We start from the raw sequence: 27,933 nt of genomic DNA on the forward strand, positions 1-27,933 counted from the left end.
TGGAGGGGGACCAATAGGACTCACCAGGAGGAAGGAACTCTCAAATATTCTAGTTTCTCCAGAGATTTGAGGGGAGAGGGAATAGAATGTGTTATTGTCCAGACCATTAAACACCTCTTAAGAATATCCAGAGGAATCAGCTGATAATCTCTATCATCTCTCTATCTATCCTCGCCCACAGTATATTTCTAAAGGCACCCTTCTCCTTTGGTGGCATGACCTATGAAATGGAGTATGCACATACAGTTATCTGTGTGTATGAAAACTCTAGGGCTTACACAGGGAAATAGTTGAGTGTATTTTTGCACACTTGTGGACATGCCCCTGCTTAATGGACAAGTCTGTTCAACAATCCATGTGGTACGCTGAGTGCGTGTACGTGTACAAATAATGCACCTATGCATAGTGTACGCCTGTGGTTAAGTAATACAAACACATATTACTTGACCCTCTTGAACGTGTCCCGCCCCAGCTAGAAGCTTGCATTTGTGTGATGGGTCCTGTGTATGTCCAGTACACATGGGGTTGGGGGTTCATCACACTAGATAGCTCCTCTCCCTCCCTGCAGAAGGAGACAGGTCTGTTGCCACACCCTAGGGGAGAAGACTGAAGTCAAGAGGCCAACTTGAAGGATGGATACATAGGGTCCAATGGGTTCTCTTCTTTCCTCTTCTACTACTGGGACCTGACCATCCGAGGAATAACCACAAGTGCTCTTGGCTGATTTACGGCCAGAAAAACAATAAAAATTTATGATTCCTTGTTGGAAACAATTACTACCCTGACCCTAGCACCAGGGCTTTTTTCCACATAAGGAGGGGAGTCCTGGACTCCCTAGCATCTAGATTTCCTGGAGTCCCCAGGGGAAGTCCCAAATGGGCACAGCCTTCAGACCCAGCCCCTGGCCATAGGCTCTCTAACCCACCTAATTTCTCCCCACCTGCATGGTTCCCATGCATTCTTCAGTCATGACATCCCTAGCACAGGGCGCAGGCTCTGCAGATGAGCTCTGCAGCCAGCCTAGGGCCTGTGCAGTCCTCCACGTGCCCTGTGCTAGTCCCACACTGAGCTAGTCCCACAGGTCAGTACGCTTCTGTACTTGGAATTCAAGGCTCTGCTGCTGAGCACTCGGGGGCTTTATTCAGTCAGGGAGCCACGGTGGGGGAACCAGTGTGCCCTCAGAAAGTGGAGAGCTGAACTTGAGGTTCTGGGATTGTTATTAGGGTAATATTTACAGAGTTCATGTACTGGGTGCTTACTGTGCTAACAGCTTTGTACTAGCGGCTTCATTTACGTGCCTTCTTTTATGTCAGTAAATCCTAGGAGACATTCTTTTATTAGCTCCTCTTTCTATAAGAGAAAATTGAGGTTTAGAAGAATCTATATGACTTGTCAGCCAAAAGTAGGCAAGGTAGGATTCAAAGACAGATCTGCCTGACTCCAAAGACCTTGCTCTTTGCCGTTCTGTTTAAAGAAGAGTCTAAATGCCCAGCCAGACATGCATATGGTGTCCATGGGTGTGGTTGCATGAGCCTGGAAGTGCAATGTCTGTGCAAAGGTGCAAAGTGTGCAGAGGTACGCGGTGTTCATGTGGCCTGTGAGCGCCTGTGTGAGTGTGGCCTGTAGAAACCCACTTCTGTCTCCTTGGGAGGCACCTCCCATCCCACATCCTTGCTAAGGCCACCTTTGCCTGTCAGCTGAGAGTCATCTGTTGCTGTCCCATCAGTTGCTGAGCCAAGGGTGCCGTTTCAAGTAAGAGAATAGTTTTCATGTGGTGGAGATAGTTGGCCATTTACCAGCTGGTGACCTTGGGCAAGTCATTTCTCCTTTGAGGCCCAAGTATTCTACTTTCTAAAGCCAGGGAGGGGGGCCGGAGTCCAGCCACCAGTTTTTATCTCCATGAGCTGGTGATGGTACACTCCTCGGCAGATGTGTGGATGGAGTATGGCTTAATGGGCAGGTACTGGGTGGGCCAGGGTTATATGAATGCGTTAATGGGAAAGTACTTCGTCAACTGGAAAGCACCACATAAATTTCAACAGATATTTACACAAGGTGTCATTATTGCTACTCTTACTGGCTTAATGAGTTCAGAAATTGCAATTGGTTTGTGTGTGTTGGAGCGTGTGCATGTGTGTTTTTTAGGACTATTTGTGACTGTTTATTTTTTGATGGATGTTTGTGTGTAAGTGTCTATTTTTGTGTATATGTATTTACAGTATTGGTTCTACAGAAGTAATGAACCTGAGTGCAGTGAGCCCTGGACAGGGAACCAGTAGGCCTGAGGGTCTCTTGTCTAGCGGCATGGTCTTGGTTAAATCATTTCCCTTCTGGGCTTCAGTTTCTGCATCTAAAAGGGAAGGTTGGCCTAGATGACGGCTAAAACCATTGCCACATTAGGCTGCTGCAGCTCTAGGTCACAGCTACAGGAGAACGTGGATCTGTGAGCGTGTGTTTGCTGGCCCAAAGAATATCAACGTGCTGTCTAGTCCTTCCACCTTTCAGGGCCATGCGGGCTCTGCTCATGTGTGCGGGGATATTTCTGTGACTTTGCGGAGCTCTGTGTTTGATGACGTGGGTGTGGATGTCACCCTGAGAATGTAGGAATACTAACCCCAAGTGTCTGAGTCTGTGTATGTGTGTGCATACGTGTGTTCACCCAGCTGGCCATCTGGGGAGGAGAAACCTGTGTGTGTACAGGGCCTCAAGGTTAAAACAACTTGTGTCATGCTGCCCGCCAGGCCTGTGTAGCCCGAGATGGGAAGCAGATGTGGTCAGGGTGGAGCCGTAGGGGAGCTGCCCCCACCCAGCCCTGCGGGAAGCTCCTCTTGAGCTCCTTGCACACCGCTCAGCTCTGTGGCCTCTGTTTCCTCGTGCTCCTGACTTCTCAAAAAGCAGACAGTTTAGCCTATCTCTCCAGAAATATCTCCCCCAGATTCAGAAATCAAAATGGCCTACTGGGGGCTCTTTTACCCCAATCTCTTCTTCCTCCAGAGAGGGAACCCTGAAACTCTGAATAGAAGTCATTTGAACTTGACTTGGGTTAGTGGACCCACGATACAGTGTACAGTGTTGTAGAAGTGGGCACCTGAAACCTGTATAATTTTGTTAACCAATGTCACCCCAATAAATTCAATTAAAAGGAAAAAAAAAGTCATTTGAGAACTGTTAGACCTTTTCCTTCTGCCTGGGAAGCACTCATCATGTGTCCCATTTTCATTAAGTTCCTATCTGTTTCATTTTTTATTTCTATCCTCCCTTCATTATAATTTTTTTTTCTGTATTTTTCTGAAGCCGGAAATGGGGAGAGACAGTCAGACAGACTCCTGCATGCGCCTGACCGGGATCCACCCGGCACGCCCACCAGGGGGCGACGCTCTGCCCCTCCGGGGCGTCGCTCTGTTGTGACCAGAGCCACTCCAGCGCCTGGGGCAGAGGCCGAGGAGCCATCCCCAGCGCCCGGACCATCTTTGCTCCAGTGGAGCCTCGGCTGCTGGAGGGGAAGAGAGAGACAGAGAGGAAGGAGAGGGGGAGGGGTGGAGAAGCAGATGGGCGCTTCTCCTGTGTGCCCTGGCCGGGAATCGAACCCGGGACTTCTGCATGCCAGGCCGACGCTCTACCACTGAGCCAACCGGCCAGGGCTACTTCATTATAATTGCAATGGCATTTGTGGAGTGAGTACCCTGGGTTCAGCACAGTGCCAAGGTTATAGGCCCATAAGGTAGACAACGTATCATCTGACCTTCTATTTTGTTCATAGCACTCGTCACTGTTTGGAATTCTCAAATTTGGTATTTGTTTACTTGTGTGCTGTTGAGGGTTAGCTCCCCACAAACAGGGCCCTCTTCTGTGTTGGCAATCTCTGGAGGCCCACAGTGGGTCCCTAGTAGGTATTTCCCCACAGTGGGTCCCTAGTAGGTATTTCCCCACCGTGGGTCCCTAGTAGGTATTTCCCCACAGTGGGTCCCTAGTAGGTATTTCCCCACAGTGGGTCCCTAGTAGGTATTTCCCCACCGTGGGTCCCTAGTAGGTATTTGCTAAAGAATGATGGAATAAATGACATTACTGTCTTCATAGAGCTAACTATCTGGTAGGAGCTAGACATCAGCTTTGCCAGGTTCCCAACTAAAAAGAGAGCATGAGTCTGCCAGGAGGTCCCTGGAGTCAGCCCCCATTGCCCTCCTCCCTCGGGGTTTGGAGTAAAGCTGCTGTGGGGGGTGGGGAGGCTATATGTTTGGGCTCTCAGTGCTGGCTCTGAGGACTAACTCGGCTGTGGTGTTTTCTTTTCTCTCTAGCTGCCTTCCTCGGGGACATTGCCCTGGATGAGGAGGATTTGAGGGCCTTCCAGGTGCAACAGGCCTCGGATTTCAGACAGCGTATGATCCGCAGGTCTTCCATCAAAGCTGCAGGGGCACTAGGTATGGACTGGCCCTCCTATGTCCCAGAAGTGGGATCCAGAATTGGAGAAACAGGGACCCTCCTGGCCTCCTGAGACAGAGGACCTGAGCTTGAACCCAGCGAATGGGCTTGTCTTCCCTTAGGGCAGTGGTTCTCAAACTTTTTGAAGTCGGGGATCATTTAAAATCCTACAACTAATTGTAAGTGCCCTATAAACAAATTTCTGAGAAATATGTTAAATAATTAAGTCAAATATTAAAGAAAAAATATATAAAGTCCAAGCATGCTTTTATGGTAATTAAACAAAATAAATACGACAAAATTAAGTTTATTCTGACATTAAAAAACATTTTAATGTTACATTTTTTGAGTTATGCTTTTTAGAATTTGTAAAAAAAGAGGGGTTAGAAAATAAAAGAACGACAAAAAGTTTATCTTTTTATATAGAGAGACATATTCTTAGTAAGATTTAGTAAATTCAGCAGGTCCCTGCGCGAAGGCGTCAAGTTTTTTCATTCTTATGTTTATAAGAAACATGAGCCTGGTATGTCCTAGCGATTTCTTCAATGTTTGGGCATATATTTGAAAGGTAAACTCATTTCCTCATCAATGTATTGAAGAATTCCTCTCTTTTTACTCTTAATTGTGTTGAGTGCAGAAAACCCCCACCATACATATCATCTTAACTTTACACCAAACAAAGGATAGAAGAAACTTGCCTCCAGTCTTTCCGGGGAACATGGAGGGTAATATAAACAATCCAGCACCACAGCTTAACAGCCGTTTGCAACCTAGTCAGGCAATTGAGGTGGGGGGTTGGGCAGACTGTCAGCTTATTTCTCACACCTCTATCCCCCAAAAATCCAAACTCCAAAAACCCTGTTGGTTTTTTGGTCCCCAACAGGCACATATTTCTCTGGAATACCATAGGGCGCACCTGGAAATCTTCTAGAGCGCACACTTTGAGAACCACTGCCTTAGGGTATCTTTGTCCTTTCACCAGAGGAGCAGCAAGGGTGGACATTCCCAGGAGCTAAGCACTGACATTTTTTTTTGCTTACAGTTTACAAAGTACTTTCAAAAGCATTATCTAACTTGATTCTCCCCAACCACCTTCAAAGTAGGTGTCAGGACACCTCCCACTCTACAGGAACAGCCATGAGGTTCACAAAGGTAATGTGACTTGCTCAAAATCACAAAGCTAGTAATGTGGTGGAGCTGGGACAGGAACCAAGCCTCCTTTTCCAAATCCAAGGCTCTTTCCTCAGTGCCACAATCCTTCCTGGCTTTTCCTCCTGCTCCCACCGTGCAAGCTTCTATACATCCTCCAAGGCCCATCTTAAGAGCTTCTCTTGTGAAAACTTCCCTGATTGCTCCCCAGACATGATTCCTCCATTTTCTATGTTCTCTCTGCTCTGTGCTTACACTGTTAGCATCTCACTCATTGCACTGTGTTGCAACGATTTGTTTATCTGCCTGTCTTCCCAGCTGGACTCAACGCTATTCAAGGTCAGGGATGGGTCCTTCTTATCCCTGGATGTGGTTCAGGCACCTGACAGCCCACCTGGTGCTTGCGAATGGGTAAGAGAATGGGAAGAACGAGGCCTGGGATAGCTCAGGTCTGTCCAGCCTTCTCACTGCCCTGGAGCATGGTCCTGCCAACAAGTAGCTCTCCCATTGCCAAAGGGCACGGGTGCTCACCTGAGGCATGTTCTGGGCACATGCCCGGTGGTGCCAGGCAGTTGTCTTATCCAGCATGAAGGAGGACCCTGGCATGGGCAGCCTATGGAGTAAAAGTCAAACTACCCCAGAGAACAGCTGGAATTGGAGGGTGATCTGGTGGCTTGTATGCCCAGGCTGTGTGCTGGGGTCATAGCCACATCTGGGGATGTTCCTGGGGAGATGCCCCATGACAGGGAAGAACAGATGATGAAGATCTGTGCCTAGGTAGGGCAGCTGCAGCTCCCAGGGCAGAACATGGGTTGGGACCATGGCCTGTTAACTAGCAAGGCTTGCTTGACCTTAGTGGGGTCTCAGAGACATGGTATAAGGGGAGAGCAAATGGAGAAGCTGGATCACCTGGGCTGCCGCTAACCTACCACATGACTCTGGGCAAGTCTTTGGCCTTACTTTCCTCATTATCAGAAGTAGATAGTGACACTTGCCCAGTCCATCCAGAAAAATACTGCGTCAAATGAGAACATGTATTTGGGAATACTTAAAGATGATACCAAGTTTCCTACGTGCCACAATTATGAAGGTTTATTGGATGAGAAGGGAACATTCCTGGTCTCGGGTCCCCACATTCCCTAGGAAATGAGTACAGCCTTGCTCTCTCCGTTGTAGTCCCGCCTCACTATGGCAGCTGTGACTAGATCTGTGGAATAGCCTTACAGTCATTCTATAATGTCACTGCAAACACTGAATTAGTGAATACTGAGCCATTACTCCTAGAAGAAATACAGTTATGTTCCTGTGAGCCTCTGGTCACAAAATGTTCCTAACTCATCAGTACATAGCCCTGTCTTATGTGTGTTTCTGTTTAGAGACACCTTTATACTGTACAGTTGCTTCATTGACATTGAACTCATGGCCAACAGCACTATGACTCATGCCTGACCGATACTTATCTAACACGGGTATTTTCTCCAGAAGGCACATCACAACCCTCTTGCACGTACGAACACTAGACAGCACCACAGTGTGGAGGTGGGAAATGGGGTAGAGGGGTCATTTTAAACAGCAAAATCACCAAGAGATAAAATGCAAAGCACATGGCACTAAGTAGACTAAGAAACATATTTGTTTACAGTATGAGCGCCGAAACAAGAAGGCAAAGCATGGCCTGATCAGTGATGGCACAGTGGGTAGAGCGTCGACACCTGGGACGCTGAAGTCCTTGGTTCGAAACCCCGAGGTCACTGGTTTGAGCTCATCTGGCTTGAGCGTAGTCGCTGGCTTGAGGGCAGGATTAGCCTACATGATTTCAAGGTCACTGGCTTAATCCCAAAGGTCACTGTTTGGAAGCCCAAAGGTCGCTGGCTTGAAGCCCAAGTTCACTGGCTTGAGCTAGAGGTCACAACTTGGCTTGAGCCCCCTAGTCAAGGCACATATGAGAAGCAACCAATAAACAATTAAAAGTGACACCACTATGAGTCAATGGTTCTCATATCTCTCCCTTCCTGTCTAAAAAAAAGAAGAAGAAGAAGAAGGAGTCAGAGCATCACCTTGCTCACCCTCAGCTGGGAAGTTGCACATTGGTGATTCAAATTTTTCCCTGCTTTGTGCATGTCAGCAGATGATCATGAAAGAGCTGAGAGACGAAGGATAAACCAAAGAAGCCACGTTGAGACTGGCTTTTACATCTTCTAACTTGTTTTGGAATTACCTATGTAGCTATCTCATTTCCTCTATCCTCTAGTGCAGTGGTTCTCAAAGTGTGTGCCAGGGTGCACTGGTGCACCCTAGAAGATTTCCAGGTGAGCCCTGTGGTATTCCAGAGACATATGTGCCTGTTGGGGACCAAAAAAACCAACAGGGTTTTTGGAGTTTAGATTTTTGGGGGACAGAGGTGTAGGAAATTGGCTGTAAGCTAACAGTCTGCCCAACCCTAACCTCACTTGCCTGATTAGGTTGCAAAAGGCTGTTAAGGCCCTGGCCGGTTGGCTCAGTGGTAGAGCGTCGGCCTGGCGTGCAGGAGTTCCGGGTTTGATTCCCGGCCAGGGCACACAGGAGAAGCACCCATCTGCTTCTCCACCCCTTCCCCTCTCCTTCCTCTCTGTCTCTCTCTTCCCCTCCCGCAGCCAGGGCTCCATTGGAGCAAAGGTGGCCTAGGTGCTGGGGGTGGCTCCGTGGCCTCTGCCTCAGGCGCTAGAATGGCTCTGGTTGCAACAGAGCAACGCCCCAGATGGGCAAAGCATCGCCCCCTGGTGGGCATGCCGGGTGGATCCTGGTTGGGCATATGTGGGAGTCTGTCTGACTGCCTCCCCATTTCCAACTTCAGAAAAATACAAAAAAAAAAAAAAAAAAAAGGCTGTTAAGCTGTGGTGCTGGATTGTTTACACTACCCCCCATGTTCCCCAGAAAGACTGGAGGCAAGTTTCTTCTATCCTTTGTTTAGTGTAAAGTTAAGATGACATGTATGGTGGGGGTTTTCTGCACTCAACACAATTAAGAGTAAAAAGAGAGGAATTCCTCAGTGCATTGATGAGGAAATGAGAGTTTGCCTTTCAAATATATGCCCAAACATTGAAGAAATCGCTAGGACACATCAGGCTCATGTTTCTCATAAACACAAGAATGAAAAAACTTGATGCCTTCATGCCGGGACCTGCCGAATTTACTAAATCTTACTAAGAATGTATCTACATATATATAAAAAGATAACTTTTTTGTAATTTTTAATTTTTTAACCCCTCTTTATTACAAATTCTAAAAAGCATAACAAAAAAATGTAACATAAAAATGTTTTTTAATGTCAGAATAAACTTAATTTTGTTGTATTTATTTTGTTTAATTACCATAAAAGCACGCTTGGACTTTATATATTTTTTCTTTAATATTTGAAAATTATTTAACATATTTCTCAGAAATTTGTTTATAATGCATCTACAATTAGTTGTAGGATTTTAAATGATCCCCGACTTCAAAAAATTTGAAAACCACTGCTCTAGTGTATGACATACTCTCTAATGACAACATCAAAATTTTGGTCATGTTTGAATCACCCTAAGACTTTAATACAGTGTTTTTGCTCTCAGTTACCTATTTTGAATTATCTTGAATATCTATGAAAAATGAGTAACTTTTTTTTAAAGTGTGAGGTGGGGGGTATGATGAGAATGTAATAAATGTTTAACCCTAGAAGTTGCAAATAAAATAAAAAAACTGAACTTCAATCTAGGAGATAAATATGAAGTATTCTTTATAAAAGTAAGTTTAGATGTGATATAAATGGTGGATAGCTCCCTACCATTAAACTTGATTTTAAGTTAAATTTCAAATAAAATTGTCTCATCAGCTCTTAAAGAAAGAGCTAAGGGGGTCACTGATTTGGGGGATGCAAATAACTTGTAGTGAGTGGATAAATATGGAACCTTCCAAGATGAAGACTGATTATGTTTTCTCATCCCCCCCTTCACTCACTTGCTACCAATGTCTAACTCTTTCAATTCCAGGAAACTCCTCTATCCCCAATTGCCAGCATGCTAATGGGCAGCCTCAGAGGAAAAGCCCAGGGAGGTGGAGAAGCAGGTCCCGGAGCAGGAGGGCAGCAACGTCCAGACCAGAGCGTGTGTGGCCCGATGGGGTTATCCCCTTTGTCATTGGGGGAAACTTCACTGGTGAGTGAGATGTTGGGGCAGCCCTGGCATGCATCTTGGTGTGAGTGGTACCTTCTGTCTATCAGGCAGGAATTCTTGAGCAGTGTGTGGAGGCAGGCCCACCAGGACAGTCTGACAGCCTGGCCTCCCTCCTCCTGGCAGGCAGCCAGAGGGCAGTCTTCCGGCAGGCCATGAGGCACTGGGAGAAGCATACCTGTGTTACCTTCCTGGAGCGCACTGACGAGGACAGCTATATCGTATTCACTTATCGACCCTGCGGGTGAGCAGGGGCTCTTGGGCACTGTACCCTCAACTATGGCCCCAAACCATGTTCTGCCCTGGACACTGCAGCTGCCCCATCCCGGCACAGCTGTGCGTCATCTGTTCCCTCCTGCTAGGGGGCATCTCCCCAGGAACGCCCCCAGATGTGGCTGCAACCCAGCACACAGCCCCGGCATACCTGTTCAGGCCCCTCCCCTGCCCCTCTGCTCCCCGCCCCCCTGGCAGCCTAGCCCGGCCCCTGAGTGGATGCACTCCCCCAGCTCGGGACCGCCCCCCTGAGCTGGCCCCGCCCTCCAGGTGCTGCTCCTACGTGGGTCGCCGTGGCGGGGGCCCGCAGGCCATCTCCATCGGGAAGAACTGTGACAAGTTTGGTATCGTGGTCCATGAGCTGGGCCACGTCATCGGCTTCTGGCATGAGCATACGCGGCCCGACCGGGACCGCCATGTCTCCATCGTGCGCGAGAACATCCAGCCAGGTATGCACTTCGACCTGGGGGAGAAGGGTGTGGTAGAGGGCGGGCCTTGTTGCTCCTGTCCCAGCCCCCTCTCCAGGCCCCTCTAGCCGTCTCACCTTTGGTCAACTCAGCATATAGTCCCAGCCCTGCCCAGGGCCCCAGGTTGGTCCGGATCCTTCCCCTGAGGCATCCACTCCGGCCAGTAGCAGCTCAGGGACCAGACAGATCAGTTGTAGAGCTACTTTGGGGAGCTGTGTCCAGGTCGTTGACACAGGGACCATCCCTAGCAGCCAGAACACAGCTGGCTTTCAGGATGGGACTTGGGAAGAGATCAGCCTAGCTCCCATGCTGCCTCAGGCTTCCTTTTTATTTTTACCTAGTCTTTTGCTCTTTGCCTATTCTGTCCTCTAAGACAGCGATTTTCAACCAGTGAACCTCAAGAACCTTTAAAACATGTAGTACCTGACCAGTCAGGGGCACTGACTTCTTTTCCCTTAGATTGTCAACTTAAAGAATGACAACAGCGCCTGACCAGGCAGTGGCGCAGTGGATAGAGTGTCAGATTGGGATGCGGAGGACCCAGGTTTGAGACCCCGAGGTTGCCAGTTTGAGTGCGGGCTCATCTGGCTTGAGCAAAAAGCTCTCCAGCTTGGACCCAAGGCTCAAGCAAGGGGTTACTCGATCTGCTGAAGGCCCACGGTCAAGGCACATATGAGAAAGCAGTCAATGAACAACTAAGGTGTCACAACAAAAAACTAATGATTGATGCTTCTCATCTCTCTCCGTTCCTGTCTGTCCTGACTCTCTGTCCCTGTTAAAAAAAAAATGACGACAGCCTACACAACAGTAGCCATCTGGTGTGAATGAATCAAAAGTATACTTTTCTTTTTGTTAGATCTGCAAAAACTATAATACATATATTTTGGTATGCCTCAGGATGTTAGTCATTAGCTTATGGTGCCATGAGAGGAAAAGGTTGAAAGTCACTGCTCTAGGGGTTTTTCTCTCTCCTTTCTCCTGGCTGTGCTCTCTCCCTGCCTTCCTGTTCCTCCCTCTCTCCCCAGGCCTCCTCCACTCTGCACTACTTTCATATCGCTGTGCTTCTAGAATGGGTGCTTCCTTCCCATACTCCCTTGAGCCTTCCTTGCAGCAAGTTCTCCACCCCACCCCTCTGCTGGACACTCTTGCCCCTCTGCTGGACACTCTTCTAGAGACTGCCCCTCCCCCCAGGCTTCCCTTGGCTGCTCCCTGGACCCTCAGGTAGGGGGGCACCTCTCAAGTACAGGGAAGACCCCATCTTCCACCCTGTATCCCACACAGACCTTCTCCCCCTCACCCCCCTCCATACCCTTTTCCTGTCCTGGTCTTCTCAGGGCAGGAGTATAACTTCCTGAAGATGGAGATCCAAGAGGTGGAGTCCCTGGGGGAGACCTACGATTTTGACAGTATCATGCACTATGCCCGGAACACATTCTCCAGGTGAGAGATTGTCCTGGCCTCCACTGGGGCAAGCCAGCTCTGCCCTTTGTGGGCTGGCAGCTGCAGCCCCCAAGCAGAGAGCCCATGGGTGCTGTCTGCCCTGCTGCCTTCTCCTACCACGGGCCATGGCAGAGCTGGGACTCACAAAGCCTAGGTTCCTCACCTAGAGCTGCACACACTGAGGGTACCTGGCCCATGAGGCCGAAACCCAGCTATTCTACAGGCGGTGGTGCTGTGGCCCGGAACTGCATCTGCCCAAAGGGGCTGAGCTTATCCCCTCTCTGAAGACCAAAGGGGGAGTATTTTTCTAATTGGAAGCACCCTTTCCTGATATGTCTGCCCTTTTTTTTTTTTTTTGGTAATTGATTAATTTGCACAGAGATTGGCTCCTGCCCTGGACCAAATCCCTCAACACCTCGCAAGCACATGCACACCTACTCTTTATTCTGGGCCCAGGTTCCCAAAGTCACAACTAGAACCCGGAGGTGATGGGCCAGCCGCCCCCACTCCAGCTTCGCGGAAGCCTAGTGTGGGAACCAACCCTCATCCTCCTCATGCTCCTTCCCGCCTGGCCTTTCCCATGCCTGGCTCTTTCTTCATCCTATATCTGCCCTCCGGCTCTGTTCCAGACAGTGGCCCTTCCCCCCTCCTCAGTCCTCCTTCTAGACTCACTCTTCCTGCCTCCTGACCTGAGGACAGAGACCAAGGAATGGTGGTGAGGTCACCCTGCCCCCCACACCCATAGCCCTCCCTGAACATTTCCCACCACATTTCTCCCCACTCCCTGCTGAGTCCCTCCCAGCTGGTATGAGTCAGGGGCCCTGTGGAGGTGAAAGGCTGTCTGCCTCCACTCCTCTCACATAGAAACACCCAGGCTTTCAAAGGCAAGAACTAGGAGGACAGGAGACATGGACAGATCGGGAGGTGGTGAGGCTGTCCCCAGGGTCTGGTTTGGTCATGGTGGAACCTGCCCTTTGGCCTTGTCCCAGGTGCTGTCAGAAGCAGCCATGCCAACAGGGTAAAGTGTTGGCGCGGGTTCATCCTGGGAGAACTGAAGCCAGGGCTGATTCAGCCCAGGGGCTGCAGAAGCAAGGGCCAGGTAGGGCTGGAGACATGTCCAAAGCTCTCCTAGTGCTGGGAGTCAGGACCAGACTGAGCTGGATGTCAGTGGGTCCCCAGGGCATCCTGGTCCTGTGTCCCTGACTTCCCAAAGTATTCCTGGGGCTCCCCCACACTCCTGTGCTGTGGCTGCCACGGAGCAGGGTGGCTGCTGGTCAGTGGCCAGCATAATGACAGGGTGAGATGTCTCCACCCGTTCCTGACCCTGCTGAGGAATGTCTGGGCTCTGGCAAGGTTGTGACCTTGAGCACACACAGGCACGCCACCACTCCTTCCATCAGATTCTCACCCAGATCGGGCTTGTCCTTCTCAGGGGCATCTTCCTGGACACCATTGTTCCCAAGTACGAGGTGAATGGGGTGAAACCTCCCATCGGCCAAAGGACCCGACTCAGCAAGGGGGACATCGCCCAGGCCCGCAAGCTCTACAAGTGCCCAGGTCAGGGCAGGGAGGGACGGGCCCCAGGCAGGGAGAGGCCAGGACCTGGGACCAAGAAGGTTAAGTTGAAGCTGTGAGCCTTAGAGAAGGCTGAGGCTACCTGGTGAAGGGGGCCCCAGGGAGGGCCAGTGTTCCACTTATGGACCAAACTGATGCTAGGATCAAGTAGTAGTCAAGGGTTGAGCCACCCACCTTCTGAGGATTGGGGCACCAGGGGCAGAAAATGGGGAGAGCAGGGCAGTTCTCAGGGAGTGAGGACAAGTGAGGCCCACTGAAGGAGCCTGACTTTAACTCTGGAACCTAGTTGCCTTGACAACAGGGCATTCTGCAGCACTAAGCAGAGTGGTAGGATGGCGTAAGTTTATCTGTGGAGAGAAGGAAGTGGATCTTAAAGGGACAGGACCACCCCAGATTTTCCCCTCTCCTCAGCCATGTTACTTCCCTGCAAGGATGCCAGAGCTCAGCCTGGGGAAGCCAGAAGTTTAGGAGGATTGGGCCCCTGCAGCCAACCACCCGGTCATTTTCTTTCCTTGACAGCCTGCGGAGAGACCCTACAAGACAGCACAGGCAACTTTTCCTCTCCTGAGTACCCCAATGGCTACTCCGCCCATATGCACTGCGTATGGCGCATCTCCGTCACACCTGGGGAGAAGGTAACTGAGCATCCCTACTCTGCCAGGACTTCAGAATAGGACCACTTAGTCAGTGTGGCTGCGAGTGACGTACCTGGGGACTGTAGACTCAGCTACCCTACAAGAATGACACAGCACTGCAGTGAGAAGGGGCCTCCACTCATAGTTATAAATGAAGCTGAACTCGCAGATGGTACTTCACTACGAGCCAGACTCTTTTCTAAGTGTTTCTGAGATCCATTCCCAGGCTTTTTACATGGCTGGACCTCTTGCCCACCTCTGGACATTCATGTTCTTAGTATTTTTATTGCTCCCAAGAGTCAGCTTTAAGACTTTCTTTCTCTCGGTTGGAACAAGGTACTTAATGTGCAGCTGCACCTTGCATAGCCTTGAGCCTGATTAGACGTTATTAGTGGTCGGTCACATTGCTCAGTCCAGCAGCACTCAAGAACGTTTTGATCAGAATTGCATCTTCCAGCAGGTAGCCACCCTTTGTACTGTGCCATGAGCTCATTTGATAAGCATTCCTTCTGGGTCTTCAAAACCTGGTCTTTGATCGAACTACTGAATAGGACATGAATCAAAGCATGGGCAGGCTTTTTTGGACAGAGTTGTTCCACCTGCTATGATACCACTTAACGTCATTACCAGCCAGCCACAGGTCACTACCTAGTTGACCGGGATGTAAGCTTTTTTCTGAGACCGCACCTTTGTCATCTTTATATCCCTGTCACAAGAAGTGGTTAATAAATGCCTAATACATAGATGGATTGCCTTACCAAATCAAGTCCACTGATCCACTATTCAGTAAAACACCTTTTAAAAAGGAAGTGAAAATTTGTGACGTGCTTTGTTTCAAGTGAACCCAAACTGGCTCGAAACATCAAGTATTTCTTTTCTAAATGGTCACAGACCATCTGTTTAATTGGGGATTGACATTCAATGCTCAGTGGTTTGCAATTCCTGGAATTCCCTCCAAACCCTTCTCACAACGCACATGCACACACCACGTACACTTCTCCGCTAAGACTGGGAAAGCTTTTGCTCTGAGTTCTCAAGATTAAAGACACTGATCACATCTGCAAGTTATTTGTACTCTTGCATCATTTTTGAGCCCAGACACGAGAACTAACTTAGAGAGATGCTCACTGGCTCTCCTTCTGTGTTACTGAGCTTCCATTTCCTTTCCAAACGATGTTTATTTTATTTTTGTAATTTGAAGATGATTTCATTAATGACAGGCTTCTACTGTGGGTTGAGTAATGTCATCATCTCCCTTGGATGGTAATGTCTACCATCTTCCCTCAAAAGCGAACCCATCCCTTCCTGGTTCTTGTTCTGAATATAACTTTAAACTTACAGTCCTTTCTGCTGCTTTGTACTGCTCATGCCCTGGTTTCCTTTATTCCTCTGCAGAGGGTCTTCACTATTTCAGCCTTTGGAAATGTCACCAAAGATAATGATGATAATAACAGCAACTAATGATTATTGAGCCTATGATTGGCCGGGCTTGTGTTAAGATCTTTATGTGTTATATCTTTTTTTTTTTTTTTTTTTTTTTTACAGAGACAGAGAGAGAGTCAGAGAGAGGGATAGACAGGGACAGACAGACAGGAACACAGAGTGATGAGAAGCATCAATCATCAGTTTTTTGTTGCGACACCTTAGTTGTTCATTGATTGCTTTCTCATATGTGCCTTGACCATGAGCCTTCTGCAGACCAAGGAACCCCTTGCTTAAGCCAGCGACCTTGGGTCCAAGCTGGTGAGTTTTGCTCAAACCAGATGAGCCTGCGCTCAAGCTGGCGACCTCGGGGTCTCGAACCTGGGTCCTTCCGCATCCCAGTCCGACGCTCTATCCACTGCGCCACCACCTGGTCAGGCTTGTGTGTTATATCTTTTAATTAGCACAACAACAGTATAGGCCTGTCACTAATGATATTGTCATTTTGCATATGAGAAAACAAACTTGGAAAAATTAAGTAGCTTGCCCAAGATCACAATAGACCTAAATTATGACACAGAAGTTGGCAATTGCAATAATATGTGCATTCTAAAATCCTGTTGTCCCATTTCAGCCATTCCTGAAGTGCCCGTCAGCAAAACTGTGTTCCCACTGGTGCCTGGCCCTGGGGATGGAAAGGTGCAGGGATAGCCCCCAGCCCCGAGAAGCATAGAACAGGGACAGCATTGCTTTCTTTCCTGTACGGGAGGTTTGCCGAGTGGGCGGGGCTATGGTAGGTTGGTCCGGATCTGCTTCTTCCCCTCTTGCTCTGGGCTGATGTGGGCTGGCCCTAGTCTCTAGTGGGCATACAGCCTTGCCCCAGGAACCTTTCTTTGCCTCCATCCTGCTCCCTCTATAATTCCCAAAAAAACTTCCCATCCTTTTTCAGAGATCTGCCTGGAGGTCCAGGGAGAGATGTGGACTGTAGATAAAAATTCAAGGTTGATCAGTGCATGATTGGAGAAATGCAAAAAATCCACCCATGGTCCTGGATAAAATTGTAGAGTTGAAACTAAACCAAAGATGAACCCTGGGGGATAGAAAATTTTAAGGGCCTGCAGAGGCTGGGAGGCTGGAAGAGGAAGGATGACCTCATACAATAATGATGGCTACTCTTTGTTATTTAACAATTATGTGCCAGGTGAAGTATCAAGCATCCTACATGTGTGATCTCATTATTCCTCATGATGGTCTTGTGCTGTGGGTGTCCCTGCTGGACAGATGAGGGAGCCAAGGCTCAAAGGGTGTGAGTAAATCTGCCTAAGTTTACACAGCAGTTGCGGTTCAATTCTAGGACTGTCTGACTCCAAAGTCTACACTCTTTCAACAGTAAACCTTAAATAAACCCACCTGCATTGGCTGATGGACTTTGACATCTTTTTGGCTGCTGAGAGGTTGTTTTGCACTGGCTTCCCAGTTCTCAGCTTATTGCCAGATATGTGAACTTATCCTGTACAACTGTGCAAGTCAGGATGAGAAACAGCCACTTTAGAAGGTTTTTTTGGGTCCCCAAGTCTCTACACTGCACAGAATTAGCAGCTGCCCAAGAAGGATTTACAGTGTTTCCCAAGCAATGAAGCCAGCCTGAAGGAGCAGGAGAGGGGTTCAAAGGGAGATCATGGTCATAAGTTGCAGAGGAACGAAAGATAAAAACTTGAAATGCCTTTTGAGTTTACTAGAATCCACTCGCATTCTCATTCCTGTCTTCTGATATACTGCCTAGTCTTCAAGGCCCAAACCAAAGTCTTCTCCCCTGTTATACCTTCCCTAGCCCCCAACCTTCTGCTCTGCAGTGGGCAGAGATGGACCTTCTCTCCTCTGCAAGACCTGTGCTGAGTCCTCCTCTAAGTCCTGCATCTCAAGCGCTGCAGGGTGTGGAGCAGTGAGGATGAAAGGGAAGTTTTTTTGTTTTTTTTTACAGAGACAGAGAGTGAGTCAGAGATAGGGATAGACAAGGACAAACAGGAATGGAGAGACATGAAAAGCATCAACCATTAGTTTTTCATTGCACGTTGCAACACCTTAGTTGTTCATTGATTGCTTTCTCATATGTGCCTTCACCGCGGGCCTTCAGCAGACCGAGTAACCCCTTGCTGGAGCCAGCGACCTTGGGTCCAAGCTGGTGGGATTTTGCTCAAACCAGATGAGCCCGCGCTCAAGCTGGCGACCTCGGGGTCTTGAACCTGGGTCCTCCGCATCCCAGTCCGACGCTCTATCCACTGTGCCACTGCCTGTTCAGACTGAAAGGAAAGTTGATACTCATTTTTGCACAGCTGTTAGGCAAAATTGATTGGCAGGCATGAGGAGGCTGCATGGAGTAGTGGTTAAGGGTGTGAGTTTAAGAGACAGAGTGCCTGGGTTTGACTTCCAGTTGTGCTCCTTACTGAGGAAGTTGCTTAGCCTCTTTGTGCCTTAGTTTCCCCATTTGTAAAATGGGCCTGGTGATAGTCCAGCCTCATGGGGTTGATTTGAGGATGAAACAAGGTGCTGTACATAACGTGCTTAGAGCACAGCCTGGCATGTGATGGGAGATTAGTCCGTGTCAGCCGCTGTTTGCCATTCTCTGTCCTTCATGTTGAATGAGTGAGCCTGGCCAACTTCCCCAGGGCCCATCTGCCTCCCTCTCACTTCCAGGATTCTGGTCTGAACTATTTCAGATATCAAAATATCTCAAGAGGCCCTAGCCGGTTGGCTCAGCGGTAGAGCATCAGCCTGGCGTGTGGGGGACCCGGGTTTGATTCCCGGCCAGGGCACATAGGAGAAGCGCCCATTTGCTTCTCCACCCCCCCCTTTCCTCTCTGTCTCTCTCTTCCCCTCCCGCAGCCAAGGCTCCATTGGAGCAAAGATGGCCCGGGCGCTGGGGATGGCTCCTTGACCTCTGCCCCAGGCGCTAGAGTGGCTCTGGTCACGGCAGAGAGACGCCCCGGAGGGGCAGAGCGTCGCCCCTGGTGGGCGTGCCGGGTGGATCCCGGTTCGGTGCATGCGGGAGTCTGTCTGACTGTCTCCCCATTTCCAGCTTCAGAAAAATACAAAAAAAAAAAAATATCTCAAGAAACTTAACTCTAATAGTGAAAGGAACACTTGCGGAGCGGTGTACGTGGTTGTATGTATGTGCAACATATATATATATATGTTGTGTGTATGACATATACGTGTGAGACGTTGTTGTAAACTTTACCTATATTAATTCAGTTTAGCTATATTAATTGCATATTTACCCCTCAGTCTTATGAGACAGGTACTGCTACCATTACCATCTTACAAATAAGGAAATGGAGGCACAGAGGAGGTGAATGATGGGCCTAAGATTGAAGCCGGACTGGGGGTCCCCGGGGGTCGGTGTGTTTTCTGAGTCTCTCCTTGAGGGCATCCAACGAACAAGGAGTAGTGCCCACACACGGGGGCGCCCCCAGACTCCACACCGCGTATCCTGTTTAATACCCCCGCTCCCTAGCGGAGTCGTTAGGGCCATCTCCATTTTTCAGATGAAGACACTGAGGCACCAAGACGTCAAGCCGCAGGCCCAGTGTCACTGGCCAGGAAGTGGTGGCGCTGGTCAGGTTTTCTTTGGCAACAGGCTGTGTCTCTGCCACTAGAGCATAGCTGTTTCCACATGACAAGTTGTTACAACTTTTAATTAGACACCTCCAGTCTCAATATAGCCGAGGCTGCACCTCCCGTTAAGATGCCCTCGACCGCCAGCACGGGTCTGTCCCTCCCCTGCGAGGCAGCCACTGGTTCCTCCTGCCACGGAGGAAGTCTGGGGTGGGCCCTGGGGCTTCTGTCAGCTGGGTGTGCAGTTTCTCCTTCAGAGGGCCTGAGCTGGTCTACCCTGGACAGAGTCAGGATTTTTTTCTAAGGAGGAGGGGACAGCTGCTGCCATTCTTAGCACAGCTGCTGAGCAAACTTGATTGGCAGGCCCAGAGAGGCCACATCGGGTAGTGGTTAGGGGTGTAAGTTTAGTGTCCAAAGTGCCCTCACTAGGCCCTCTGCTTTTCTTCTTCCATCCAGCAACTTTTTAAAAGATATTTTTGTTGTTTGTTGAATATAAGATAATGTACATGTTGTAAAAATTTTGAATACTATAGAAAATAGAGTAAAAAGTGAATATTCTCTCCTGGGTCCTTCTCCAAATCCCACTCCTCAGAGGCGACTAAGCATTAGTAACACTCGGGTTGTCCTTCTAGAACCTTCTAGGTACACATGTGTATATGCATGGTCTTCTGTTAACTTGCCCTTCACTCACCAGTAAATCATGGTCATCATTCCATGTTGGTGCATATAGGTCTACCTCAATATTTTCATGGCTGTTTAGCATGCCACTGTCTTGATGTCCCTTAATTTAATTATTTAGTCATCCTTGCAGTGCTCTAGTGGTTATGGATGATAAGGACTAGGGCATGTGCTATGTGAAGCTGAGCAGGGACAGAAAGGGAGGGAGAGGAGGTCATGGAAGGGAGAGACCAGGAAATGGATAGGATCGTCTAGCTCAGCGATTTTCAACCCTTTTCATCTCATGTCACACATAAACTAATTACTAAAATTCCGCAGCCCACCAGAAAATATATTTTTTGATGATCTGACAAAAAAATAATAGATATAATTTTGATTCATGCACACCAGACAGCTATTGTGCTGGCTGTTGTCATTTTTTAACTTGACAATATAAGGGAAAAGAGGTCAGTACTCCTGACTGTAAATAGCCAGGTATTGCATGTTTTAAAAATTCTGGCACAGTGGTTGAAAATTGCTGATCTCTGTGGATATGGGGTCAGTGTTAGAATGACCATGAGCCAGAGCGCTGCCTTGACTGGCCACAGGTCACAGCATTGACACTGACTGCTGGCCGTAGTCGCCAGCACCTGCTTTGGGACCTTTTTCATTGTGGCCACCTTTCCTGTCTGCCTGTAACTCTGCCGTAATCCAGAGGGGAGACAGACCTCCTTGTCCTCTTCGCCAACAGGAAACGCAGCTGGCACATAAAAGGTGGGCCTCTCGGCCTTCCCTTCGTGTGTCCACTGCATACCCCTCGCCAGTCGCAGTGAACTGTTCCCTGGAGTCTCTGCTTGTTGGACCGAGCATACCCAACAGGCATTAGGGCTCATTCTGGAAACAACTAAGGAGTTTCCCTTTTGGCCCTGGCCAGTTGGCTCAGTGGTAGAGTGTGGGCCCAGCATGTGGATGTCCCAGATTTGATTCCCGGTCAGGGCACACAGGAGAAGTGCCCATCAGCTTCTCCACCCCTCCCCCTCTTGCTTTTTTTTCTCTCTCTCTCACTTTTCTCCTCCCCACCTGCAGACAAGGTTTGATTGGAGCAAGTTGGCCCGGGCACTAAGGATGGCTCCATGGCCTCCACCTCAGGTGCTAAAAAATGGCTCTGGTTGCAACAGAGCAAGGGCCCCAGATGGCAGAGCATCGCCCCCTAGTGGGCTTGCCGGGTGGATCCCAGTGGGGGCTCATGGGGGAGTCTCTCTCTGCCTCCCCTCCTCTCACTAAAAAAAAACCCCAAAAAACATTTGTTTCTTTACCTATGAATGTGCCCACCTACTGGGAGCGTTGGTACTTAGCAAGGGCTTGGACACCCCCCCCCCCCCCAGGATTATGATGAACATTTGATGAGCTCACAGGCTGAAATGAGTTCATGAATGAGGGACACTTAGGGCAGTGCTTATACCTGTGAGGGACTGTATCACCGTGCGATGTTCTTCCTCATTTTACACACGAGGTAGCTGAGGTTCAGAGAAGTTGGGCAATTTACCCAAGGACTCACAGCAGTAAAATGCTAAGGGAGATCAAAACCAGGCCCATGTGACTGGAGTCAGTTTTTTCACTAATTGGTTTTTCCATGCATATACTTTATCTTTCTAAGTCCTAAGCTTCTTGAAAGGGATGCACATGCCCCTCTGCAGTTAGCATGACCCCTTGCCCAGAATCTGTTGAGCAAATATGTGATGGTGGAAAACTCTGCCAGTTTTCTTCTGCTGCTTCTCTCCAGACCCTTCATTCCCATTTCCAACCCCCCGTACCACATGCCACTAGGCCCTTCCTCTTGCCAAGGGGACCTCTTCCCTCTAAAGGAGCTGTGATTTATATGATTTATGTGGAACCCAAAGCAATGGCCCCTTACTAAGGGGATCAGTAAACTGAACCTGCTAGTCTTATACTCATTGTCACAATGCTATGCATTTTAAGTGAGGACTGCCCCAGGGGTGGGGGGTTATCTGGAAGAATGCTGACTGCAACTGGCAGGCAGCTTGGGAGGAGGGATATTCCTGTGCCCAGGAACCCTTCTTTGGAGCCCTTACCTATTTATTACCCACAGCAAACCACCTCAGAAAGGCAGGGCAGTGGTCATGGGGCTGGAGGATGAGGTCCCCGAGGTGTGGGGAGCAACGTGCCGCCTCCCATTTCCCTAGATCATTCTGAACTTCACGTCCATGGACTTGTACCGCAGCCGCCTATGCTGGTATGACTACGTGGAGGTCCGGGATGGCTTCTGGAGGAAGGCGCCCCTCCGAGGTAACGCAGTAGCCCGCCCTGCCTCCTCTGCCACTGATTCCTTCTTAGAATGTTTCATTCTGCCCCGAGACCCAGTGGTTGGCCATGAGAAACAACCCTGTTGCGGGAACCATGCCTGCTGGCTGCATCAGTAACTACTACAGCTGTGTGACTTTGGTCAAGTCCCTTTCCCAGTCTGGACCTCAGGATCCTTGGTACAGGCTTCTGGGTCTCCCTCTTGACATCTGTCAGTGTATGGGAGGGGACAGCCATTTGAGTTGACAGAAATAGACAGTGTTCTGTACATCCCCCTAGGTCCAGGCTTTCTTCCTTATCTGGGCCATTTCAGAGGCTTCCTTCTCTCTGTCTGCAGGATCTGGCCTGGTACAGCACGAGGGCACAGTGGCCCACGCTCGTTCGCACAGGGTGCTTTGCTCCTGGGAGGGGGATGAGTAAGTAAGGCATGAGTAGGTCAGAACCACAGTGCAGAGTTGCTAAAATAAATATCAAGTTAGGTCACAGAGAGGCGTTCTAAGAGGGTATTGGCATTAAGCATGAGGAGCTGTGTGACAGGATCCAGGCCACTCAGAACTGTGTTAGCATTAGCTCTGTGTCCCACAGCCTGTGCCTGTAGCCAGCTGACAGATCCTTGCCAATCATATTCCCCCCCCCCTCCAGTTTCTGACGTCTGAAATTTCTTATTAGTTCCCTAAAGCAGCTGTTATTACAACACTTCCTCCTACAGATGCGTGAGCGTTTCCAAGAGTGCAGCTGATTTTCCTGACTCACATTCCTAGGACTGTCCCTTGCCTAAAGTTGGGAAACACCCATGTTGTTAGGAACACACAGGCACCCCTGGTTGATCCGTGACAATGAAGCATTCCACAGCTGGCCCGACTCATCCGCTCGTGTGGATTCTTGTCGGGTTTTATTTCAAAGACAGCATTTTCTAAATCAGTCCTCAGATGATCCTGGGATTTATCTGCGGTCCTGTAGTATCCCCTGCATTTTGATCAAGTGACACACTTTGTAATGTACAAGGAAAACTGTGTTGTTTGTTTGTTATTGTTTACATTACGATCAAATAAGATAAGTAACAGTGGCAATGCGCTCTTTAAAAATAGGAAAGAAAACACCTGTCCAGTTGGTTATTGTGAGGAGTTACCTTTCCTCTCAGAAATAGACTCATATCCTACCCCTCAAGTGCATGAAATCTGCTAGACGGGGCCTCTCTCTGGTTCTTCAAGGCCAAACTGGATCTTGGACCAGACACAGGCCCATTGGAGGCTGTGGTCTTGGAAATGTGTGGCCAATGCAGACCAGGGTCTGAGCCCCCGAGTCCTCCAGAGAGGTGGGACAGGCTTCCTGGAGGGCAGCTTGGTATGAGCAGAAGAGGGACTCACTGCCCCTCTGTCCACACCATCTTCGCAGGCCGCTTCTGTGGGGGCAAACTCCCCGAGCCTATTGTCTCCACTGACAGCCGCCTCTGGGTTGAATTCCGCAGTAGCAGCAACTGGGTCGGGAAGGGCTTCTTTGCAGTCTATGAAGGTACTGAAGATGAAACTGGGGGAGGGGTCCCTAGCCTCCTAGCACTCCTCATTTCTGGCACCAGAAGAGACCCCAGTGGGATTGGCTGGGATGGAAATGAGGGCACTTGGGGGGAAGCTGGAGGAGTGTGGGAAGGTCTGAAGGAGGAGGAGGAGAACTCTTGAGCAAGGCAGAGCATTCTCATCTCTCCTTTGTCCCACCTAACATTGTATCCCCAAAGCCATTTGCGGGGGAGACGTGAAAAAGGACAATGGCCACATCCAGTCACCCAATTACCCAGACGATTACCGGCCCAGCAAAACGTGTATCTGGAGGATTCAGGTGTCCGAGGGCTTCCACGTGGGCCTCACCTTCCAGTCCTTCGAGGTAGGTCAGAGGTCCTGTGACCCCTGCATGTCCTGTTTGCCCCCAGGACAGCCCGCCTCTCCATGGCCGCCAGGGTGTTGGTTCCTGGCAACTGGCACTCCTCTGGCTGATTGAGCCCCTGACCCCCAGATTGAGCGTCACGACAGCTGTGCCTATGACTACCTGGAGGTGCGCGATGGGCACAGTGAGAGCAGCACCCTCATCGGGCGCTACTGTGGCTACGAGAAGCCCGATGACATTAAGAGCACATCCAGTCGCCTCTGGCTCAAGTTTGTCTCTGACGGATCCATTAACAAAGCTGGTTTCGCTGTCAACTTTTTCAAAGGTGCCTCCTTCTCCCGTCCTTTCCCATCCCTGCCGCCAGTTCATCTCCTCCATGCCTGCCTTCTTAATGTTTTTAAGTCTCGTTCTATTTGGTAAGAGCTCTTGGCATGCAAACTACCCTCTGAACATATTTTAAGTGTCCGCCGCGGCATTGCTGACCATAGGTGCAATTGCTGAGGGACGTTCAGTCTGTCTCCACCTCTCGGCTTTTGTCAGTAGTACTCATTCAACACAGAGACTGAGGGGTGCTTAGACCCTAGTGCCCTGCCCTTGCGTTTATGGCCTAAATGGCGAGAAAAGGTCAACCTCTCTAAAAAACTGCATAACTCATTGAGTAAATGGCAAGTTAAGTAAAAGAAGCTGACACATGGTAGGTGTTCAGCTGTGATTGAAGTGACAGTTCAGGAGTGGCCTTACCACCCAGAAGTTTGTGCAGGAGTCCCAGTGTGCCCTGGAGGCAGGAAGCACTGTCGAAGCCCCAGGAGGAAGCAGGGCAGCATGGATGATGTCTCAGGGTGGCCGTGGGCAGGGTTCTTTCTGAACCTCATTTCCTTGTCTGCGAAGGATGGTGACAGCCCCTTCATCACAGGCTTCCTGTGAGGATGAAGAAGAAAGGAAAGACTAGTTCAGGAACAGCAGAGGAGAGGCCTTGTTTGGTCAGGAAAAAGGCTCTGTGAGGTCCCCCTGTGCCCTCCTTCAGGTCACTGCCTGTCCCTTGGGGGCTCTCACAAGAAGGGTCCCCTGGGGACGGGATGGGTCCTGTCAGCCAGGAGGGCTGGGTGGGGCCAGGAGGGCCTCGTGGCACACAGCTGGCTGGCTGCTCACTGTAGAATGGGGCTGAGGGCTGTCACAGGAAGCCTCGGCACCCTGGACTGGACACTCACTGTAGAATGGGGCTGAGGGCTGTCACAGGAAGCCTCGGCACCCTGGACTGGACACTCACTGTAGAATGGGGCTGAGGGCTGTCACAGGAAGCCTCGGCACCCTGGACTGGACACTCAAGTAGAAGCCGGAGGAGGGACCCTGGCATTCGCCTAGGAGTCACTGACACCCTTTCCTTCCTCCTGGCAGAGGTAGACGAGTGCTCTCGGCCCAACCGTGGGGGCTGTGAGCAGCGGTGCCTCAACACCCTGGGCAGCTACAAGTGCAGCTGTGACCCCGGGTACGAGCTGGCCCCTGACAAGCGCCGCTGTGAGGGTGAGCATCCCCAGCCTGCCCCCCCGCCCCCCCCCGCCCCGAGCCGTCGAGCCAGCTCTCTTATGCTCTCAGACAGACCGCCTCCTGGAACAGTTAGGCCCCTCTAGGACTTTCTTCATCGCCCATGGATAAAGAATACATTTCATAATTTCATCCCCTGGAACGCGCTGTTACCAGGGATGACACACAACTGGGTTTTCGGGGTTTTGTTTTTCTTTCTCATTCTCATCCTGTTTTTTAAATGCTTATCTTGACGTGCTGATGGATTTCTTCACTGACCAGAAGGTCATGACCCACCATTTGGAAACCACTGCTTTCAGACGGGCAGTGAGGTTCAGCCTCTCCCTGTAAATGTTCCCGCGGGGCTGGTGAGGGCACTCTGCGGCTCACCAGCTCCAGCTCGGCCTGAGCTTGCTGAATGGCTTTTCTCTACTCCCCTCTGAGCAGCCTCTCGCTTCCTCCTGGCCCTCCCTGCCTGCCGGCACGGCCTTCCGTAAGCCCCTTGCTCTCTCTCCTCAGCAGAGGCCTGACTCATGTAAAGTAGAAGTGGCCACGCACATACTCCTCAACTCCTCATACTTGAAGATACCTCGTACCCCTGCCTCCTTCCCTCCGTCCTGGAGGAACCAAACTCAGTCCCCCTTCTCCTCTGTAATGCACCCTAGCCCACGTCTCACGCTCTCCCCTAGAGCGAGTACCTCTGGAGGGTGATGCTACCTCTCTTGTGCCCCTAGCTGCCTGCGGTGGATTCCTCACCAAGCTCAACGGCTCCATCACCAGCCCGGGCTGGCCCAAGGAGTACCCCCCAAACAAAAATTGCATCTGGCAGTTGGTGGCCCCCACCCAGTACCGGATCTCCCTGCAGTTCGACTTCTTTGAGACCGAGGGCAACGACGTAAGTGCTGCCTGGGGCCGAGGAGACGCAAGAGGGTCTGGGTGTGGGAGCCTGGCTCAACGCCTGTTTCCTGCCCTCTGGAAGAAATGTACTCTAAGAATGTAGAGGGGAGAGGAGTTCAGAGAAGCAGGGGGGGCTCAGAGAAGAGGGTCTTGAAGACCTAGGAGCCCATGGCATGTGAGAATGAAGGATGTGGCATCCGGAAGTCTATGGAGTGAGGCGGGATTGGGTTTTTTTTTTGTTTTATCTTGTTTTTGTTTTTGTTTTTGTTTTTACAGACAGAGACAGAGTCAGAGAGAGGGATAGATAGGGACAGACAGACACAGAGATGAGAAGCATCAATCATTAGTTTTTCGTTGCGACACCTTAGTTGTTCATTGATTGCTTTCTCATATGTACCTTGACCAGAGGGCTACAGCAGACTGAGTAACCCCTTGCTCGAGCCAGCAACCTTGGGTCCAAGCTGGTGAGCTTTGCTCAAACCAGATGAGCCCGCGCTCAAGCTGGCGACCTCCGGGTCTCGAACCTGGGTCCTCCACATCCCAGTCCGACACTCTATCCACTGCGCCACCACCTGGTCAGACGAGACTGGTTTTTTGTTTCTGTTTTTTTATTAAGTGAGAGGCAGGGAGGCAGAGACAGAGTCCCACATGCACCCCAACCAGGATCCACCTGGCAAGCCCCCTACCTGGTGATGCTTGCCCCTCTGGGCCACTGCTGTGTTGTTCAGCAACCGAACTATTTTAGTGCCTGAGGCGAGGCCAAAGAGTCATCCTTAGCACCCAGGTCCAACTTTGCTCAAAACTTTTGAACCATGGCTGTGGGAGGGGGAGAGAGAGAAAAACAGAGAGGGAGGAGGGAGGAGAAGCAGATGGTTGCTTCTCCTGTGTTCCCTGACTGGGAATCGAACCTGAGACTTCCACATGCTGGGCCAATGCTCTACCACTGAGCCAACCAGCCAGGGACAGGACTTTTGGCGTTGTGTGGGGAACACAAGAGGATCTACCTGATGGCAGCAGAGTGGCACCAATTTTGAATTGCTAGATTTGGTAAAGCAGGTAACTGCAGGTGAAAGGACCCAAAGAACAGGAAGCCTCCCTGGTGGGGGGTGATCAGGAGGGGCTTCCTGGTAGAAGTGGGCCTGGAGTTGCACTACCCTGCAGGTGTGCAAGTACGACTTCGTGGAGGTGCGCAGTGGACTCACGGCCGACTCCAAGCTGCACGGCAAGTTCTGTGGCTCCGAGAAGCCTGAAGTCATCACCTCCCAGTACAACAACATGCGTGTGGAGTTTAAGTCTGATAACACGGTCTCCAAGAAGGGCTTTAAGGCCCACTTCTTCTCAGGTAACCAGAACTCCTCAGCTCTGAGCTGCTCTCTTGCTTCCTGCCGACGCACCCTGCACTCCCCAGCCCCCTGGTGCCCACAGCAGGGTCTTCTGCTCCCCCACTAGCTCTCCCCACAGGCCAGCCCCTCCTCT

General features: G+C 50.1%; 1 protein-coding gene across 2 annotated transcripts in view; it reads left to right on the plus strand.

Moving 5' to 3' along the window:
* BMP1 (bone morphogenetic protein 1) overlaps window positions 1–27,933 on the plus strand; it is a 44,796-nt gene that overhangs the window by 3,906 nt on the left and 12,957 nt on the right. For both annotated transcript variants that reach the window (XM_066351346.1, XM_066351353.1), the window contains exons 2-15: window positions 4,296–4,418; window positions 9,576–9,740; window positions 9,882–9,999; window positions 10,299–10,477; window positions 11,830–11,935; window positions 13,368–13,492; window positions 14,030–14,145; window positions 22,044–22,146; window positions 23,557–23,673; window positions 23,894–24,039; window positions 24,169–24,364; window positions 25,435–25,560; window positions 26,295–26,455; window positions 27,619–27,799. In XM_066351346.1, the coding sequence (XP_066207443.1) occupies window positions 4,296–4,418; window positions 9,576–9,740; window positions 9,882–9,999; window positions 10,299–10,477; window positions 11,830–11,935; window positions 13,368–13,492; window positions 14,030–14,145; window positions 22,044–22,146; window positions 23,557–23,673; window positions 23,894–24,039; window positions 24,169–24,364; window positions 25,435–25,560; window positions 26,295–26,455; window positions 27,619–27,799 (1,962 nt within the window). The remainder of the gene's footprint in view (window positions 1–4,295; window positions 4,419–9,575; window positions 9,741–9,881; window positions 10,000–10,298; window positions 10,478–11,829; window positions 11,936–13,367; window positions 13,493–14,029; window positions 14,146–22,043; window positions 22,147–23,556; window positions 23,674–23,893; window positions 24,040–24,168; window positions 24,365–25,434; window positions 25,561–26,294; window positions 26,456–27,618; window positions 27,800–27,933) is intronic.

The sequence above is a fragment of the Saccopteryx leptura genome, chromosome 1, assembly GCF_036850995.1.
Source record: "Saccopteryx leptura isolate mSacLep1 chromosome 1, mSacLep1_pri_phased_curated, whole genome shotgun sequence".
Taxonomy (NCBI): Eukaryota; Metazoa; Chordata; class Mammalia; order Chiroptera; family Emballonuridae; genus Saccopteryx; species Saccopteryx leptura.